The following is a 19,267-nucleotide window of genomic DNA, read 5'->3' as shown; positions in this document are numbered from 1 at the left end:
ACCAATTCTAGGCATCTTGGCTTATAAGTGGACAACTGTTAGTAATGAAAAGTTGAATTCAAGTCAACAAATTAATTGGTAGGTATGCTGCATATTTAAATTGTTATTTGCTAATATGTGAATATTGGCTTTATTAATTGAATCATGGGGAAGAATGATTTTATAGACCAACTTTTGCATTACCAAATTATAATTATATTATCTTAAAAAATATAATTATATTATAATTTAATAAGACAAAATCATATCTATGTTGAAATTAAAAAAAAAAAAACTTTTTTTCACCCAAAAATTAAAATTTCTATAATCTCTCAATTTCAATTTTTTATCTTTAAAAATTTTATATAGGTTTCGTTTGAAATAAATTATTTATAAAAAAAAATTAATTGAATTCTCATATTATTATACTTAATTTTTATTTTTAAATGAACATTTTTAAATTAAAAAAAATGAATTTTTTTATTCCAAGTTGACCAAAAGGAAATCAACTGAATCAAATTCTTATAAAATTTTATATTGCAAACAAATAATAATGAAATTATAATTAGAAAAATTAATTGTGAAATGATATGATAATGACTTCTTCGCCAGTATATCTTATGGTCATACATCAAAATTTGTGGTATAGAAGCGATGATGTGTTTCATTTGCAGACATTTCTTTTTCAACCTCGGCCAAAAAAGCTTTGTTTTCTACTATTACAAAGGAATATGACAATCACCTTGACTGTATATTCAAGGCAAATTAAGATTACTAATGATAAAAAAATTGAAAATGAAGGAATTTTTCTTTTAATTTCCATTTCCGTTTTCTAAACTACAAGAACCAGTTACAAGGAAAGCAGAATAATATTGGATTGCCAAGGAAACAAACGTTACACTGTCACAGTATCCAAGGTCTCTAATTCCGTAAATTGGTTAGCCTTAGGTTCAGGAGCAGCACAGCCCCTGAAAAGCAAAATTGCGAGGCTTTCAATCTGAAAATAAATAAAACATCCACAGCAGTAGGTTACAAAAGACCCAAAATCTGTTCCTACAATGCATTGCCATCCAGGTCCATATGTCGTATCAAACTGCTGCCTCAAAAACAACGAAAAATTCAGCAATTTCCATTAAAAAAATAAATAAATCTTATTATTATTAGAACTGAACATAGCCTAATTAATTGGTAGGGGGTTAAAATTTTACCTTCTTAATGAAACAAGCAATCTCAGTAGCCTCTGTGACATCAAAGAAATCAAGGGCTTTGGCTCCAAGATCCAGAGCATCTTGTTGCATGGTTTGAAGCATATCAGTCTCACCGACAACTGCCTTGCCTTCTAGCAAGGCTAATGAGATTTAACTTCTTGAAAGAAATTTTTGAGAGCCATCGCTGAAAATGTGTTGGTGGCCGAGCAATAATTCAAGAACCAAAGCAAACTGGGGTATAAATTTGGATGCTGGGCTTAGTTACAATTCTTGTGGATGAAGTGGTGCAGCCATTACTGAAATTTATACCAAGTTAGGAAATATAAGAGCTGGTGCTGGTGGGTCAGCCACGTACAGGGTTCTATCTCTTTGTGGTCAATAAGTAATGGTATGGAATTATGCCATTGGAGCATTTGATACTCATACTGATGCATCAGAGGCGCAGTGGACCCTTCTGTAAGCAAATGGCCCAAATATGCCACTATTATTACCTTGTGCAGCACGTGATACTAAGCCAATTTCAGGCCGAGTTACGAAGATTTTTGGCCCCCTCCCCCTTTTTATCTTTGACGCGTGGTTCGTAATTGGTGGTTTGTCAATAGGATTTCGCCATGAGTCGACCGGTTATATCTTGGGTAGTTCTGGTGTGGTCCAGTTCAGTAGGGATGACGGATCCACAAAGCTCATGCATGCTCGCATTGGGGTTTGTATTATATTGGTATGTGAAATGTGACCTCAAGAAAATGCCAACAGGAGGGGAATTTATAGAAAAATTCTAACAGATATATAAAATTTATACACTCAATTAATTAAAAATAAAAAATATATATTTTATAATAGAATTTATCATATTTTGTAGAATCATTCACCATTTTTTAGTAATATATCCTGATATAGGCAATAAGCTAAATATACATATACATACATACATTACAAGAAAATATAAGAAATAGAGATGGTTGGTTTTAGCAACGAGTTAAATTTCATCACAAGTAATATTGATTAAAGATGAATAGTAACAGATTTATTGCTAATTCATCATTAATATTTCACTAATTTATCATTGATATTTTACTAATCCATCGCTAATATTTTAGCAATGAAGATATTAACAATGAATTAAAATTTATCGCTTAAAGTCAATTTTTTGAATTAGTAATTAATTATGATCATCACTGAAAATTTTATCACCAATAAAAATTCAATAGAACTTTTAAAGACTAACTAGAAACAGGGAGATTATTCCAAAGACTATAAATTCTCCTAATGTTAAGAAGCATGATTCATTCATGTTGGAGTTTTGACTCAGAATTCATACCAGAATACATAATATGATTTGATCAACACTACTACTTTAGTTGAATTATACCTCTAACTTTGGAGGAGCCATCTTCATATATCGTTATGATGAATAATAATTGATTTTAAAAAATTAAAATAAAATAATTTATTGTCTCTTATAATTTATTATTATTGCTCTAAATTTTTAATTTGCTTTATTAATAGAAATTTAACTCTCTAATTTTCTTTATTTATAAAAAAATTTTAATTTTCTAATTATCTTTATTAATTAAGAATAATTTCAAGAAAAATTTATAAAAATTTTAACTTGCGGTAAAGTTATTGCTAAATTAATAGAATATTAAATTTACTAATTTGAGGGGTCAATTTATAATTTTAAACTATATTCTATATTTTAATTATGAATAAATTATGAAAAATTTAAAAAAAAAAAAGACTTTTTTTTTGGCCATGGTCCCTTCGGGCTAACTTTATGCCCCGACCTCTGATTTTTAACATATTTTAAGTACTAATTTATAATTTATTCAAATTTTAATATATCAAACTTTTTTATTAAAACATAATAATAAATTTTTTATCCTGAAAATTTTAAAAACTTTGGTAAAACTAAATCTGACAAATGTAACAAGCAATAATAAGATTTTTTTTGTCGGTCTATTATAAACATAAGATATAAGATTTATGATGAAATTCACGTCTTGAATATATATAATTTACATATTTATGTCATAAATTTACGATGAACTAGATCGTTTAGATAAGAATTTGCCATAATAATAAATAGATAAAGTCCATATTCAATTTTAACATTAGAGAAATTTTTGCTTAATTTGGGTTTATCATGGGTCCAAGTAGGATTGTGTATTCGGTTCAAATTGAATTGAACTAAATCATTAAAACCGAATTACTATATTTTAAAAATCGAGCCGAATCAAAATAAATAAAAAAATCAAACTGAATGATTCTATTTTGGTTCGATTAGGTTTAAACCGTTCAGTTTTTTAGTTTTGATAGATTTTTTAATTTAGACTTGATTTTAAAGTTATTTGATATAATTTTGACATTGATTTGAACTTAATAACTATTAATCAATGAAATTAAATAATTTATATATATATATAATTCATAAATTTTCTATAAATAAATTAATTTAAAAATCAATAAAATAATTCGGTTCAATCATTTTTTTCTCTTCAAAACCAAATTGAACTGAAATAACCGAAATTCTTAAAATGTAAAATTGAATCAAATTGAATTATCTCAAAGACCAAACTGAATTACCAAATTAAGGTGGTTTGATTAAGTTCAAACCGAATAATGCTCACTCCTATAGCTCCAAGAGCTCATGATGGACCCAATCAAGTCTAGCTAAAAAAAAATCTTAAGCGTGCATTTAGCCATTTACTACATTTCCATTTTTGTTTAGCTTACAGAAAACAAATATAAATAGCAAAAAGTTGTTGCCAACCACAGTAGTGAAAAATTTGTTCACCTGTAACATAGATATTAAGATTAGATTCTTGCGAAAGAAAGCAAACTGATCGAAAATCACTTAGTTGATCAATCTATTCCAGCTAAAAGTAATTAAAATGCAGATGCCAACTACTCTCACTCACGAACACCAACGTCTCACCCACCTGTCCTCCTGTTTTCTTCTTCTTCTTCTTGACTAAAAATCAAGAATTAACCTAAACATAGAAATACATCACAAACAACAGAAATATTCAAAACCAAAAAATCACTCCGCCTTTGGCCTTTATTTTCTCTCCACCGTCGACTACGTACCCTTTCTTTCATTCATTTACATACGTTCATGTTTCTCTTCTGATCCATTTATCGTCTTTCTCCATTTTTCTTGATTTAATTCTCTACCATTTCTCTTCCTTCCCCTGTGATTGGTGATTAATCTTTTTTTTTTTTCCTTTTTGTTGAGGCGGCGAGACGGGGTTCTGACGCAGCAGAATGGCGCCGCGTCGTCTCTTCACCTGCTTTGGCAAGTGCAACGACGCCTCTTCATCCTCCGGGAATGAAGTGCATGGAAAGGAGAAAATCAACGTGACAGTGGATGCTTCAATGGAGGATCAGCGACGTGCCGGTGCAATTATGGTGGAGTTATTCTCATCACAGGGGTGTGCGACGTCGCCGGAGGGTGAGTTGTTGGTGTCAAGGCTAGGGAGAGGAGACTTTGCCCTGGAAGCGCCAGTGATAGTGTTGGCATTTCACGTAGATTATTGGGACTATATGGGGTGGAAGGACCCTTATGGCTCTAGCCAATGGACTGTTAGGCAAAAGGCTTACGTTGAGGCTTTGAAGCTTGACACTATGTTTACACCTCAGGTTGTTATCCAGGGTAGGACTCAGTGTGTGGCCAATGAAGAGGAGGCTCTTTTATCTTCCATCATGAGTGCACCCAAATTTCCTTCACCCACCTTTCAGGTTAGCCTATATATGTATCCTCTTCACCCAAATCAGGGATTTAGATAGGAAAGCATCACCTGTATATCATTATAACTACCCACTTCATAACTGTACGATGGCAGCCAAATAGAGAATTTGGAAAATTCAGACCCTAATTGGAGATGTTTGATTGTAGGTAGAAAGGTCACCTTTTCGTTGAAAATAAAAGCCTGTTTAATTCTCAATTGCTTAATTACAAATTTACAAAGCTAGGATAGGGACTTGCCACCCATTTCTTTGAGAAAAATTTGTTGACAATTAGCAAGTTTGTTTTAACAGGCAACCTTCCAGAGGCCAACGTCAGAATCCTTGCAAGTCAGTTTATCAGGAGCTTTAAGGACTAAAGTTGACAGCAAAGGTGCCAATATAATGGTGGCTCTCTATGAGAGTGGATTGGTGACCAATTGCCCTCATGGGGAGAACAAAGGGCGTGTCTTGTCTAATGACTATGTGGTTCGAAGGCTTGAAAAGCTCTGCACTGTCAAGGACATCTCTGCCAAGAAGACAGTTTCAGGAACTGTTAATTTTTCCCTTTGGGAAGGCTTCAATAGCAGCAAATGTGGTATTACTGTTTTTGTTCAAGACAATTCCCATCAAATTTTTGGTTCACAGAGCTTTCAGTTGCCAGATAACCTATGAGCATTCAGATTCATTCATTCATTCCGTGAAGAATTAAATATATTCTGCCTTCAATCTTAGTCCCTACGTACAGGAATGTGTTAGATATCAATTTCCAATTTTTCTTTCATTTCCTTTATTTATGGGTATTTTTTAATATTTTCTTTCTTATTGGTTATATGGTAGGACATGTAGAGAGACATTTTATACTTCCGTTACATGAATTTCTTCACAGGTGCGGATTTTCACTTTTCTTAATTTATATCTCCTTAATATGGTTTGGGGGAGAAGAGATTGGATAGAGTTGACTGCATCAGTAATTTTTAATATGATCTAATCACTTTTGATGTAGTTAAGATCATGTACTGAGTGTCACAAGAATGACGAGCAATGCATATATGAAATGGTAATGGAAGTTTGGGAACATTTTCTGGTTTTCTTTTGCTTTGTTCTGGGTAATTATAAGGATCTTGATAATGAAAATTCAGTGTTTCGATTTCATGATGCTATCATATGTTTCAAGCTCAGCCTAGCCTTTGAATCGGTAAAGATACAACGTCAACAGATTAATTAAGCAGAATATATTCCACACTACAAAATGTCAGATGCTAAATTTGCAGTAAATCCAATTTTTTTATTCAGCTTCCACAAAAGCATTGGGAAGATTAGTATGTCTTTACAGAGAGAGCCTGTGGGATGTGCCTGTGTGCTCTTACAGAGCTTTAATAAACATAGGGAAATCTTCCTTAGCTGGTCTTTAAGCATTTTCCATCTGAATTTGGGTCAGCTCATCAACTGGGGCCCCAACAACTCAAGTAGAATACCATCCTCAAACCTTTTTCTATATCATGGTTTTTACCACAATTCTTTGTTGCATCAAAAGAACTTGTGAGGAGTGTATCACAATTCTCTGTTGCATCAAAAGAATTTGTGAGGAGTTTAACTTGCATTGTTGATGACCCAATTGCAGTCTTATGCAGAAGATGAGAAGATTTGGGTGAGATCATATAATCTCTGAGGCAAAATCCGGCTCCTAGGGTAAAAATAAAACAAGCCTTACTGGTAAGCCCCGTTATCAACTTAAACAGAGAAGATGGGGGTTGAGACTTGAGAGTGGCTTATGTTTCTTGAGAGGAGCAATGAAATTTATAGACAAAGAAAATAGCCAAGTTGGCCTGAAGAGTGGCATGCAGCCAAAGAAAATTATTGGAACCCACCAAGAAGAGTGGCCCAAGGTTTCTCTTCGAGGTCACATCTCATGTCTAGTTGGATGAGGAATAAATGGTGTGCAGCGCACATGGACAATAACCAGCATTTGCCATCCCATCTTGCCTTTGTCCTCGTTAAATATACGGTGGGTCTTTCTAATTAAAAGGTGGTTTGTAGATTTGGGACAATATTAAAATTCAAAATATTAAATATTCCGTTGCCGGGAATTGAACCCGGGTCTTTCGGGTGAGAGCCGAATATCCTAACCGACTAGACTACAACGGATTGTTGAGAATGCAAGGAAAAACTAATATAGTTAAACAGTAGCCGACATGCTAATTTTCCACGTGGACCTTTTAAAGAGCTATGATGGCCACAGTATACACGCAGGAAATTGTAGAACAAATACCCTAGAATAAATTAAAACCGTGTGCAAGTAAATCTTTTAACAAAATCTTTGTCGGGTCCAATCAAATTGCACTGGTGGAAGATGAATGGAGCTAGAGGAAGTGCCTATAGAACTTATCCATCGAACATTCTATCACGTTGGGATTACAGATTAACAAATTTAGGTCTGTTATATTTTTATTTTTTACAATATTTAAAATGGCTTTACTCTTCGCTTCTAGATTTCGAAACTTCTATTCAACTTTCCCCAACTTTGAAACTCTCCCTTGCCATATATGTAATGAATTTTCTTATTAAGAAGTAAAATTTGAATTTGAGTTATTGGCCCCACAGTATTTCTCTATCTCACTCTTACAATGGAGCAGGAGACATGAATGGTAATTCCTAATTGGGATTAGAAAACAGCTCAATAACGAATTCAGAATACCCAACAGGGGTAACATTAGGGCATTAGTTATATGTGCAGCTCAGATAAAAGAGATACTTGTAAAAGATAAGAAGACATCATCTTGCAATGACAGGTTCATCTAGGTGCCTAACACCACCAACTACAACTGCTAGAGAAAATCGTAGCATATAGAAAGCAAAAGAGTATTGACAGAGGATGCAACTAAAAAATATTTCTAACCACATCTGTAGAGAACAGCGAATGAATGATAACCTCAGAAATTCAGTACAAAATACAAGAAGAGAATAGATATACCTTATAAGAATGACTATAGGGAGATAATTCATGACATTAGAAAGATGTACGAGGTCCAGTACGCATCAAGAAAACCCATGAACTGTATTATTGATCAAGTATACCTTTCAATGCACAGAGCTAAAAAGCTGATACAAAACCTAGCACCCCATTTCTAAAATGTACAACATAAAGCGGATGGTATTGATTTATTTTCCTTACAAACAAAATACATTATCTAAAAGAAGGGTGAAGTCCATGATGTTCCGCAAATATTGTATCAAACAATTTTTATCCCCATGGTACCTGAAAGCCATCCAAATCTTCACCTCCACTCGCTATAAATCCATGAACTGAGGGGTCTACCTCATAAATTTTTAACCTGCCAGAAGCAGTTACAGTGAGGGTAAACCCCCCCCTCGTGTTGAGTCTATCGCTTCAACCTTTTGTCGAGCCAGGTACTTTTCTCTCCGCTCTTTCTAAAGAACAGATATCAAAAATGGCAAACAAAATTACAATGACAAAGAAATAAGAAATTTTAGCATTCAGGGGAAATCAAATAATACACATACCCATTCATCAATTACAAGACCTTCCCCAACAACACGAGGCCCAGTGTCAGGTGGAGGTTTCTTACGATCTTCAAAAGCAGCCTCAGCTTCAGCTAACTGACGCTTCAATTTTTCCAATGCCTTGAAAGGAAAAAGTCATTATCGGAAATGTATTTTTCCAGTATTAAAAAATTGAAAGATATAGATTTACTTACAGGACTAGGATGCTCTGCATCCAAAAATACAACCCGCAATATTTGCTCAACTGTTACCTGATCCTTCTGTTCATCAAACTGCAAGGGAAATATTCAATTCAGGTTAATCTAATAATACAAAGTTACAAACTTTTTAGTCACAAATACAGCATCCCGCAAACACAAAAGAAAAATGAAAGAAACTGGAATAGCATGTAATTAATTGGGTGTCCACAAAAATAAGAAATAAGTGCATAAAACTATAATAGAATGACAATATTTCAATGGTCTAAGGCAGCCCCACGTAAAAATGTTCAGAAGATTTTCCTTTTTATAATAACATTTCCGATTGCCGTAACAGTTCATTGATCCCAGTTCCCAGCTAATTGTTGATCCAGAACAGCTTAAGCAGTTAGGACATGGCCAACAATAAATATTAAGCACCAAGACTCTTCCTTCTACCCTCTCTCGATTCATGAAATCCAAAACAGAGGTCCAACTCAAAAGATGAAAGTAGAGCCATAAACTATAAACAAGGGACCAGCAAATGTTTCTAACCAAAAGAAAAGGTGCTATGAGCAGAATCTAGAACCTAGACAAATCAACCTCTGATACCTTGTTAGTTTACCATTCATCCTAATTTCCAAAAGCTTCAGCTGCTAGGAAACAGGCCAACAAAACACATTGATCACTACACTAGACAAATATGTTACACTTTGTATGAGGAAATTAAACTAAATTAAAGGGGCAAAAGTACAGAACAGGCTTCTGTAGCTGAGCCACAAAAAATTAAAAACTTGACAAATGATCCATTTTTCAATATGCTCATATTTGGGGTTCTATGATAACCCAAAGGATGCAGCTACAAATGATTTTGAAACATAGTTTACAAATATTATAATCCAAAAACTTGAGCAGTACATATACAACATGCTAGTCAAATAGCAAGAAAATCCTACTTCTTGACAAGCATTCTTTCGAACTACCAATGCTCATAGCTAAGACTCATTATGTCTACAAAATTACAGAGAAAGGCTAAGTTGAGATGTGAGAATGTTATTTGCCCATACTCATTAAGCATCTTATTGTGAAAATGAAAATTAGGCAATGAACTTGCAATTTGATCTATTTAAAATTAGATATATCCCACACTAACCTAATCAAAGGCTTAAAGATTTTCCCAAACAATTTATTTCAAACAACCAAATAATTGAAGCTAATACAACAGTAACTATCATATACATCAGCAATGTTAAACAATTTAAGACTAAACAAGAACACAAATAGCAGATATTACGAGACTCACCAACTCAGGTGCATATTCTATTCCTCCTTTAACCTTCAAACTCATGATCTTAAACTTAGCCTTCCTCTTCTGGTCTATTACTTTCTCATTGTTCTCTGGCTGCTCGACAAACTTGAACACTGCCCAATTCAAAATAAAAAAGAGATGTAATATAAATTCCACACTGAATATAAACACGAGATTAAGAGTTACATATGCGCCACCTGAATAAGAAGCCAAGTTCCCTACAAATAAAATATGAAAAGTTCCAGAGGGAAAAAAGAATGGGTATGTTACCAGTTGCAATAAGGCTCTCTCCTGGAGCAAGGATGCCACCTGGAGGACGCATGAAACAACTCTTCGGTGCAGTAGTTTGAAACTGGAATACGATAAAGAAACAAGTAAGAAATCAATGTGGTTATGCAAACGTCCATAATATGAACAAATGTACATTCAGGAGTTTAAATATTTCATGAGACATGAACAAGTCTAAGCTCTACATTATATTTGAAACAAACCATCATCAAGAGCCAAGACATCATATTATAGCAAAGGAAAAAAATTGAAAAAGAAAATGGAGAAAAAGAACAGGAGTGTTGACCGCTAAGAAAAAGTTAAAAAGAACAAAAACTGAGTGGGGAATGGGAACTCATTTCCAAGGTCACCAAGCCAAAGAAAATAAAAATGGGAAAACAAAAGAAAAGACCTAATTAATTAATTTCATTTTTTACTCAATTATTAGATATAAAAAGACACACCCTCAAAAACTATATATGTATAAAAAGGCCCCTCCACCATACACATTATTTACAGCATCCATAATCAGATAAGAACAAAATGATGTAATGTGAATTATGTAATGCAACACACAATGGCTTATCTTGCCTTAGCAAAAACTGTATAAGTAAATATAATTATTCCACTATAAGACGTACCTTGAAAGCTACATGGGACCTGCTAGTGTTTTTCAACCTGATTGCACTCCTCACCTGTTTTCCTGGTTCATCTGCAACACCAACCAGCGCAAAATAAACTCCAGTCAGAAAAGACAATAACAATAAAATAAAATAAGAAAAAAAAAAGGTTAAACAAGATTGACTTAAAAAATGAGGTAAAAAAAAAAAGTAATAACTTCCAAAAAGGTTATAGTACAATATAAAAGAGTAAAAAAATTAAAAAAATTAAAACAAAATGAAAATTCATTTAATTAGTTCATATTTGACAAAATTAAAATGAATAATAATTCGAGTTGACGAAAAAAAAAGTCAACGCAAATTCAAACAAAAAAAGAACGATTACACGCACACGGAAAGTATAGTTTTTTGGCGGGGTCGAGACGGAGTCTACGCCAAGCAGGGAGAAGAGATCTGGCAACAGTCGATACCGTCGTCGAAGACGATGAAGATTTGGAGCTATTCTTAACCTCCAGGTGTCGGTTATTGCTGTTACCGTCATGAGTATGGTTGAGATTATGCGTGGAAGAGGAAGACGAGGAGTTCGTTGTTCCGCTCTGCCAAAAAGGACAAAGACTAAACATCTTCTTATCGCTGTGAGGATTTCGCCGTTCGGCAACCGCCATCAACGTCACCGTACTAAAATTCGCCGGTGACTGTTCCACTCTCCCTCTATCTCCCGTAGGAAAAAACAATAAATTTGTTAGACAAAAAGAAAGAAGTATATGTACTCGGCAGTTGGATATGGAAAGTGGTGGAAAAGCGTGGATTAGGTTGTTTTTAGGTAAAGGGAAAGTGTCGTCTATCTCACGAGTTTTATTGAAACACGGGTGTCGGGTTTGAAATGGTTATTTAAATTGGATTTGAGTTCGGGTTGGAGTCCGCGCATAGGGGTGGTTTTTCAAAGGAAGAGAAGCGTAAAAAAAACGAAGGTGCAGGGGTGGACTTAAATGAAGAGGACAATAATTAGGCGAGGGTCAACGGAGAAGAATTTGTATGCTATTTCTGTTTTTCTTTTTTTTTTTTTTCGGTGGACTGCTATTTCTGTTATTTTATAAAGAATAATTTATATGAAATGGTGTTTAAAAAAAATTATAAATAATAAAAAATATTATTACCGTAATTTAGTAATATTTGAATTTTTACTTAATTTTCTTTACTTTAAATTAAGAAAAATACAAATTTTTTCACTATAATGTCAGGATATATTGTATAAAATTCAATTTTAAATTAATGTACTCAAATCTATTAGTTATGCATATGTTATAAATATTTAATTATGAATTTAAATTTTTGTAATAGACTAATAATGTTTTAATTTATTTTACTAATTATTTAATTAATCTAAGCTTTTTTCATTAGGAAATTAGTAAATTATTGATTACAATATAATTATATATTGTACAGATAAAAATGTATAGAATGAGTAATTTCACATTAAATATTGATATAAAATCATTGTAGTACTACTCTATAATTTCTAGTTAAAGGAAGGCATTACGCTTGTCGGCTAGATTTGTTGCTGTTGGTGTTGGTGAAGGTTAGTTGGACAGTTGGTATTAATTAGGTGAATAATTACATTCCTTTCATGGTTAATTAATAGTACAATGTCCGGATGATCTTAGGGTCTATTTAGTTTAATAATTAGATATAAATGATAATTGTTAGCTGATAGCTATTATTATTAGTTGATAGTCGATAATTGATAGCTGATGATAGCTATTTTATATTAAGTATTTAGTAAAATTATATTTAATTGTTACTATTGATATGTGAAATGACTAATAAGGATATATATTATATAATTTATTTTATTATTTAAATAAATATAAAATTATAAATTTATTACATTATATTATTTATTTTATTATTAAATTAAATATATAATTATTAAATTAATATATAATATTATTTAAATAAATATATAATTATTAATCTTTTATATTATATCATTTATTTTATTATTGAAATAAGAAAATAATTATTTTTTAAAATAATTAAATAATTTTAAAAATATAGATAAATAATAAAATAATTATTATTATTAATAGAAAAATTTATAATTAATTTTAAATTTTTAGATATAAATAAATATTTTATATTTTATGTTATTAATAAAAAATATTTTAACAAAGTTGAAATACGGTTAATTAAAATATTAAAATTATAAATAAAAAAATAAAAATATTAATAATATTAATTTTCAAGTTAAATAAAAAAGTAAATATGATCAAAATAAAAAATAAAATAAAATCAGTTATCAGCTAATAAGAAATAGCTCTAAAAATAGAGTTGATACAAACTGCAACTGATGGGTATCATATCAGTTGCTCATCAGCTATCAGCTCTATTTTTTTAAACTTGCCAAACACTATAATTTATCTGTTTGAGTGTCTATCAGCTATCAACTGCACTCAACAGGTAAACCAAACATCCCCTTAATTTGGTATCCCACTGTTACACATAATGTTTTGAATAAGTTTATTTTTTTTATTTTACTTTCCTTTTTAATTTTTTTGAAATTATAGGTCAATTTTGTTTTTAAATAATAATTTATTTATTAACTTTTAAATATATGTGTATTTAATAATTAAAAAAATATGTCAATATAAGTGAAATGTATATCAAAAAATAATAATTACTATTATTTATTTAATTATATTATTATTATTAATTACGGTTGTGTGACGCCGATTCTGCCACCTCACCAATGTGCTCTATAACTCAGTAGAATGGAATGTCACCTGTACCCCTTTTTTTTTTTTTTTTGGGTAAAACTCGTATAGACCAAGTAAAGAAGGCAGATAAGGACTAAATTTAAAAAAAAAAAGTGTAAGAATCAATATTAAAGTATAAAATTTAATTAAATTTCATATAACTCATATGTAGAATAATTTTATAGTTTAAGTACATTTATTCTTACATTTTAAAATACTTTAAATTGTAAAACAATAATTTTTTATTAAATTATTTAACTATTAAATTAAAGATTTAAAATAATAATATATTTATAAAATTATTTAACTGTTAAATTAAAAATTAATAATATCCACCTAAAATTAAATTTAATTAACAGAGATAAAATAAAATTATAACTAGTATTTTTTGTTAGCGTAATAAGAGAAAATTTAATTGATACAACGTGTGTTTTCATTATCTTTCAAGTAAAAAAAGGATAGACAATTCGTGTAAAAATTATATTAAAATTAATTATAATTTTAACAAAGGTATGCAATGTGTGTTCATTATTTTTTAATAAAAAAATTAAATTAAAAATTTATAAAAATTATAATATCATGATTTTTTATAATTTTAAAAACTAAATATAATAATGATGATTTATTCAATTGTAATAAAATAAACTTTGGGAAAAAAGTTATATATGAGATTCACAATAACATAAATTTAATAACATGGCATTTAACACTTTTTAGGAGCAATGATAATTAGGACGAGTTATTTAACCATTAAAATAATAAAATTTTAAAATTATATATAAATTATTATTTTTTATATTTTATTATATTTATAAAAAAATAAGAGTAGATAAAATAATTTTACATAATAGATTTGAGTATTTATAAAAATATACAAAAATATAATAATTTTATTTGCTTGAGAGGTAAGAAGAAAAACTACAATAAAATAATAAAATTAAATATAAACACAAAAGTATTCATCTTATTTTCAAATCTCATAATTAAATTTCATTTTTTATTTTCACCCTTCTTTTTATTTGAATTTATTCAACTATTTTTTTATGGATTTTAATTTAAAAAGATAAATTTTAAGTTATTATTTTTGAGAGTATAAAAAAGACAAAATTTAAAATATTTTTTTTATTTTTTTATTTAAGTTAAAATTTAAAAGAGGAAAATTTTAAAAGACAGATATTAAATTATGGAGAAAAAAAATTTAAAGTCGGCGGGTTTAATGGGTTGGGTTCTTGACTACCAGGTGGAAAATTGTGGGCGCCGGTTTTAAATTCCAAGCGGCGGCCGATTAGTGGCCTTTTTTTTTTTTTTTTTTTTAATTTGGTCAAACCAATTTTAACAGTATGAATATGATAAATATTATATTAATTAGTCTTCATTCAAAAGTATTAATAAAAGTATAAGTCAAACTTTATTTTTTTTTAAAATTCAAATTTTTAAAATTTTAAATTAAGTAAATTTTCACATTTTTATATAATTCAAAATTAATTATTGTCATTTACTCCAAAAAAAAATAATGTCATATGTGCATATAATATATAATTATATAGTATGATAGGAATATTATTTTTTTATATATATTTAAAACAACTCCCTAAAGAGACTTATTAGAAATGAAAATGAATTTATTGTTCTTTCCCATAAATCAAAAAGCAATAAAAATTAACTGGAGAGAAAAAAAAAATACCTCCAAAATGAAAAAAGATGTTGAAGATTTTTCATATTGTTGAAAATCCATTAATCCATATTTAATATGGATCGACTTAAGTTAAGAACTATTTCTGCATCACTAAATAAATAAATAATTTATTTATTTATTGTGACCACTTAAATTAATAATATAATTATTGTAATCAAATTTTGAGTAAGTTTTCTTTGCACTCAGATGTGTACAGTTAATCAATTAATAAATAAGCTTAGTGAATTAGTAAATGACATATTAACTAAAATCAAAATATGTGTCACAGATATATGATTTTTTTTTGATTGAGTGTACAAACATCATGGGGTAGGCCAAGGAATACTGAAGATCTCTCTCCCATTCTATCGCTCCTACTCAAGTACACACAATGTTATTAAGCCTAACTGAATTGAATTTTATGTAAAGTTTGCCTTTTCAACTTATAATCACAGCTTGCCGTGTCTGCATTTTTTCATATTGTGTGAAAAATGTCTGGGAAGTGCTTTTGTTTGATAGAGACTTCACACAGCAGAACAACTTACTGCATACTAAATCAGACTTATCTTAATCATCTATATCTATAAATATATAAACGATCACTCATTGTATATTTATTTTATGTTTATCCCAAACACTACAAAAAAATAATCAGTTTTACAATTGATTATTGTAACTGACTAAAATCGATTGATATTAACAATTAATTTTACAATAGATTTATGACTTCAGTTTTTTTAGTAAAATAGTTAACTTTAAAAAAATTTAGCAACCAATTCAAGAATCGGCTGCTAAGTCGGTTGTTATTAGTAACCGATTTATAATGAAATGCTAAATCGGTTACTAATCGATATAAGAAAAATCTTAAATATACGATTAGTAACCGATTAAGATATTGGCTGCTAAAATCTATTGCTAATAGCAATCGATTTTAAAATTAATTACTAACAACAATCAATTTAAGGAATCGATTACTAAATTAAATAATTATTTTAACTGACTCCATAGTTAACAACCGATTTGTAATCGATTGCAAAAATTAGTTATTGATTTGCAATCGGTTGCTAAAATAGGTTGTTATTTATAACTGATTTCTTATTGATTGCTAATAACAACTAATTTTGCCCCTCAAAAAAATTCTGCTGAATTTTTTTTTTATTTTGATTTATAACTGATTTGCTTTGTTAACAACAATCGATTTCTGTAGTAGATTGAAATCAGTTACTATTAGTAACTGATTTTATAACTAATTATGAATCAATTACAAAATTTTACCCCCAAAAATTCTCGCCCAACTTTTAAAAGAAATTAGCAACCAATAATCGGTTATTAAAATCAATTGCTAATTTGCTTATTTAAATTACTATTCATTTTCTTTCCCTGCTACTAATTTTTTCTCTCTTTCTTCTTTTTTTTTCTCATTTTTTTCATCATCTTTTTTTTTCTCATCTTTTTTTCTCTTCATCTTCTTTTTCTTTATCATCTATTTTTTTCATCACCATTTTATTTCTCATCTATTTTCTTCATTATCTTTTTCTTGCTTATCTGTTTTCTTTATTATTTTTTTCTTTGGTATAAAATAAAAGTTTTTATACAAATATATTTTTTGTTAGTAAATTATTTGTAGTATTAATTTTTAGTAATTTTTTTGTTATAATATATATATATATATGTATAAAATTTTTTTTAGTAATTTGTCTTATAAATATGTTTTTATATTAATTTTTAGTACTAATTTTCATTAATAATTTATTATTTTAGTAATTTTTGAAAATTTTATTTATTTGATTTTTTATTTTTTATTTGGAAATTTAACTGTTATATATATATATTTTTAAATTAGCAACCAACTTTAATTGATTGCTAAATTAGTTGCGAATAGCAACCGATTTACAAAACGATTACAAAATTATAAAATTAAAACACTAAATTTTTTGCAACTGATTATGTTTTGATTGTTAAATCGGTTGCTATTAGCAACCGATAACATTTTACCAAAAGTTTTATTTTTTTAAGTTTAATTAATTTTGCAACCGATTTGATTATCGGTTGTTATTTGCAATCAGATTTATTGCAATTGACTGAATTAACTGCTAAATCGATTAGCAACCGATTTTAATGAATTAACAAGATTTGATCGGCTGTTAATCTTATTTTTTGTTGTAGTGAAACTTGTAAGACACAAGAGCATACATGATCAAATATCATTAGAAGCTTTCCTGACATATTCTTAAGTTGGTTAGCTTTTACTGTTAGCATTGTTGATATCATTACATAAACTAATGGGCACCTTGCATTCTATATTGATTATCTTAAAAGTGCTTTATATCTGCTTTAAGAGGTACCAAAGCCAATAGTTAAAATTTTGTTTCTATGAAAAGCATTGTTTTTTAGTGTTGTTAGAATATTTTATAAATTTCCATAGGTTACAATATTGTTTGAAAGGCTGTTGCTTTTTCTTCTTACAACTGCTGTCTCTTCTCAAGAAGGAGTGTTGCCATTCATGAGCAAAGGACTGTCTAAAATCTGAACAAAACCACTACTGTAGCACAACTTACTGCAACTATTTAGAAACTCTTGACAAATTAATACAAAACAAACCATTGTCATGATTTATTGCAACTAAGTATAGGTGGCAGTTGTAAAACCTGTCCCATATAGAGATAGATGGATGCAGGATTAAATATAGGGAATTAAAATTTAAATAGTTATATAATTACTATAATTAATAAAAAAAAATATATTTTTCTTATGACAATAAAAATTTATCAATTATATATTTATTAAATAATAATTAATCAATGTTCATTAAAATAGACAATATGAGTTTCAACATATATACATACAATTAATTTAATGAGAAAACTATGTCTAAGCAATTAATAATATTTATATAAATAGACCCATTTAGACATTTTGGGAGCCACAGTCTAGACTCACTGCTATACATGCCTTAAATTAAGTAGATTTTGTAGTACAATTGCATTCTAGTGCTAGATTGAATATGTTTTATCAATCTAGAATTTACTAGTTAATCACTTATAACTTGAAGCATGTAATAGCATAATTCTATTAAGACATTTTATCAACATGTTAAAGATGAAAATAAGAAGAAAAATAAATTAACAGAAGTTAATTTGGTATTAGAACACTAACAACAGTACTATTTATGAAATAATCAATACTAAAATTATGAAATATTTGAATCCCAATTAAAATTATTGAATTCTTTTCTATTTACATATTTCAAATGTAACACCCCTAATTTTTAAATTAATTATTTTATGGATAGATATTAATATTTTATTTTGTTTAAATTTTAGGAAATTATTTGAAATTTTCGGATTTTAGAAATCGGGTTCGATTTTCCGAAAATATAAAACTTTGATGATTTTTAAAAATTAATTTAAAGACCACGTGGCAAAACTAAAAATATATTTGGACTCTACGAATTTTTCTGAGTTTTCTAGAATTTTTGGGCCTCATTTTTGGTCCCAAGACAGAGTAAAAATTTAAAATTTTGTATCTTGAATCAGACCGGATCGGATTGGCCCTCTTCCTTTTTTTCTTTTCTCTTCCGCGCATTCCCGACGCCTTCTTTCTCTCTCCCATTTTCTCTCTCCTCCCTCCACCCCTCGCCTGCCAGCCACCGCCACAGCCTCCCCCACACGCCGGCGCACCTCCAGGCCACCTCCCCTCCGCCGGCTGATGCTCCAGGCAGCCGGAAACGTCGCGCGAAGTCCCCCCTACGCGAGCATGTCGTTTCGTCTTCTCAGGCCGATTCTGGCTGATCCGGCCACCAAATGGATCGGGTCTTGTGCCAAACCTCATCTACACCTCGAGAGCTTTTTATAGACACCAAGAATACCAAAATCCATCGAGCGGTTTACTTAATTTTTGTCCGAGAAGTTTTAGCCCATTTCGACTTTTGGGCTAAATTTCTCGCAAACCGTGAACCTCACGAGAAAACCGAGAGTACCAGAGTGTTCCACTCATCGAGAGATTCGCGGCAATACCAATTTCAAAATT

The 19,267-nt window shown here is 29.8% G+C and overlaps 3 protein-coding genes and 1 non-coding gene across 4 annotated transcripts; 1 reads left to right on the top strand and 3 right to left on the bottom strand.

Moving 5' to 3' along the window:
* Positions 1–775: 775 nt before the first annotated feature.
* Positions 776–1,337, bottom strand: LOC110638490 (uncharacterized; the record flags this gene model as incomplete). The annotated part of the gene is made up of 2 exons (XM_021789072.2): positions 776–1,075; positions 1,188–1,337. Coding segments are annotated over 2 exons (351 nt in total), but the record flags the coding sequence as incomplete, so codon positions are not given.
* A 2,691-nt stretch (positions 1,338–4,028) lies between these two features.
* Positions 4,029–5,979, top strand: LOC110638467 (uncharacterized). The gene is made up of 2 exons (XM_021789028.2): positions 4,029–4,925; positions 5,226–5,979. The coding sequence occupies exons 1-2, from the start codon at positions 4,452–4,454 to the stop codon at positions 5,583–5,585; spliced, it is 834 nt and encodes a 277-aa protein (XP_021644720.2). The 5' UTR covers positions 4,029–4,451; the 3' UTR covers positions 5,586–5,979.
* A 1,006-nt stretch (positions 5,980–6,985) lies between these two features.
* TRNAE-CUC (transfer RNA glutamic acid (anticodon CUC)) lies at positions 6,986–7,058 on the bottom strand. The gene has a single exon. It is a non-coding gene; the product is annotated as a tRNA-Glu (tRNA).
* Positions 7,059–7,943: 885 nt separating this feature from the next.
* LOC110638502 (vesicle-associated protein 4-1) lies at positions 7,944–11,739 on the bottom strand. Its single transcript, XM_021789081.2, has 7 exons — positions 11,199–11,739; positions 10,829–10,899; positions 10,191–10,272; positions 9,915–10,033; positions 8,630–8,707; positions 8,436–8,555; positions 7,944–8,342 (listed from the first exon to the last, which is right to left on the bottom strand). Exons 1-7 carry the CDS (start codon positions 11,470–11,472, stop codon positions 8,259–8,261), a joined length of 828 nt encoding a protein of 275 aa, XP_021644773.2. The 5' UTR covers positions 11,473–11,739; the 3' UTR covers positions 7,944–8,258.
* Between the last annotated feature and the right edge of the window lie 7,528 nt (positions 11,740–19,267).

The sequence above is a fragment of the Hevea brasiliensis genome, chromosome 4 (assembly GCF_030052815.1).
Source record: "Hevea brasiliensis isolate MT/VB/25A 57/8 chromosome 4, ASM3005281v1, whole genome shotgun sequence".
In the NCBI taxonomy this organism is placed as follows: domain Eukaryota; kingdom Viridiplantae; phylum Streptophyta; class Magnoliopsida; order Malpighiales; family Euphorbiaceae; genus Hevea; species Hevea brasiliensis.
The sequence above is the reverse complement of the archived record's forward strand: the minus strand, read 5'-3'. Positions and strand labels throughout refer to the sequence as shown.

Coding starts and splice junctions, on each gene's coding strand:
- LOC110638502 (XM_021789081.2), bottom strand. CDS start 11,472: ATGGCGGTTGCCGAACGGCGAAATCCTCACAGCGATAAGAAGATGTTT. Junction 10,273..10,828: donor GGTCCCATGTAGCTTTCAAG/GTACGTCTTATA, acceptor ATCGTATTCCAG/TTTCAAACTACTGCACCGAA. Junction 10,034..10,190: donor AGAGAGCCTTATTGCAACTG/GTAACATACCCA, acceptor TGAATTGGGCAG/TGTTCAAGTTTGTCGAGCAG.
- LOC110638467 (XM_021789028.2), top strand. CDS start 4,452: ATGGCGCCGCGTCGTCTCTTCACCTGCTTTGGCAAGTGCAACGACGCC. Junction 4,926..5,225: donor TTCCTTCACCCACCTTTCAG/GTTAGCCTATAT, acceptor TTGTTTTAACAG/GCAACCTTCCAGAGGCCAAC.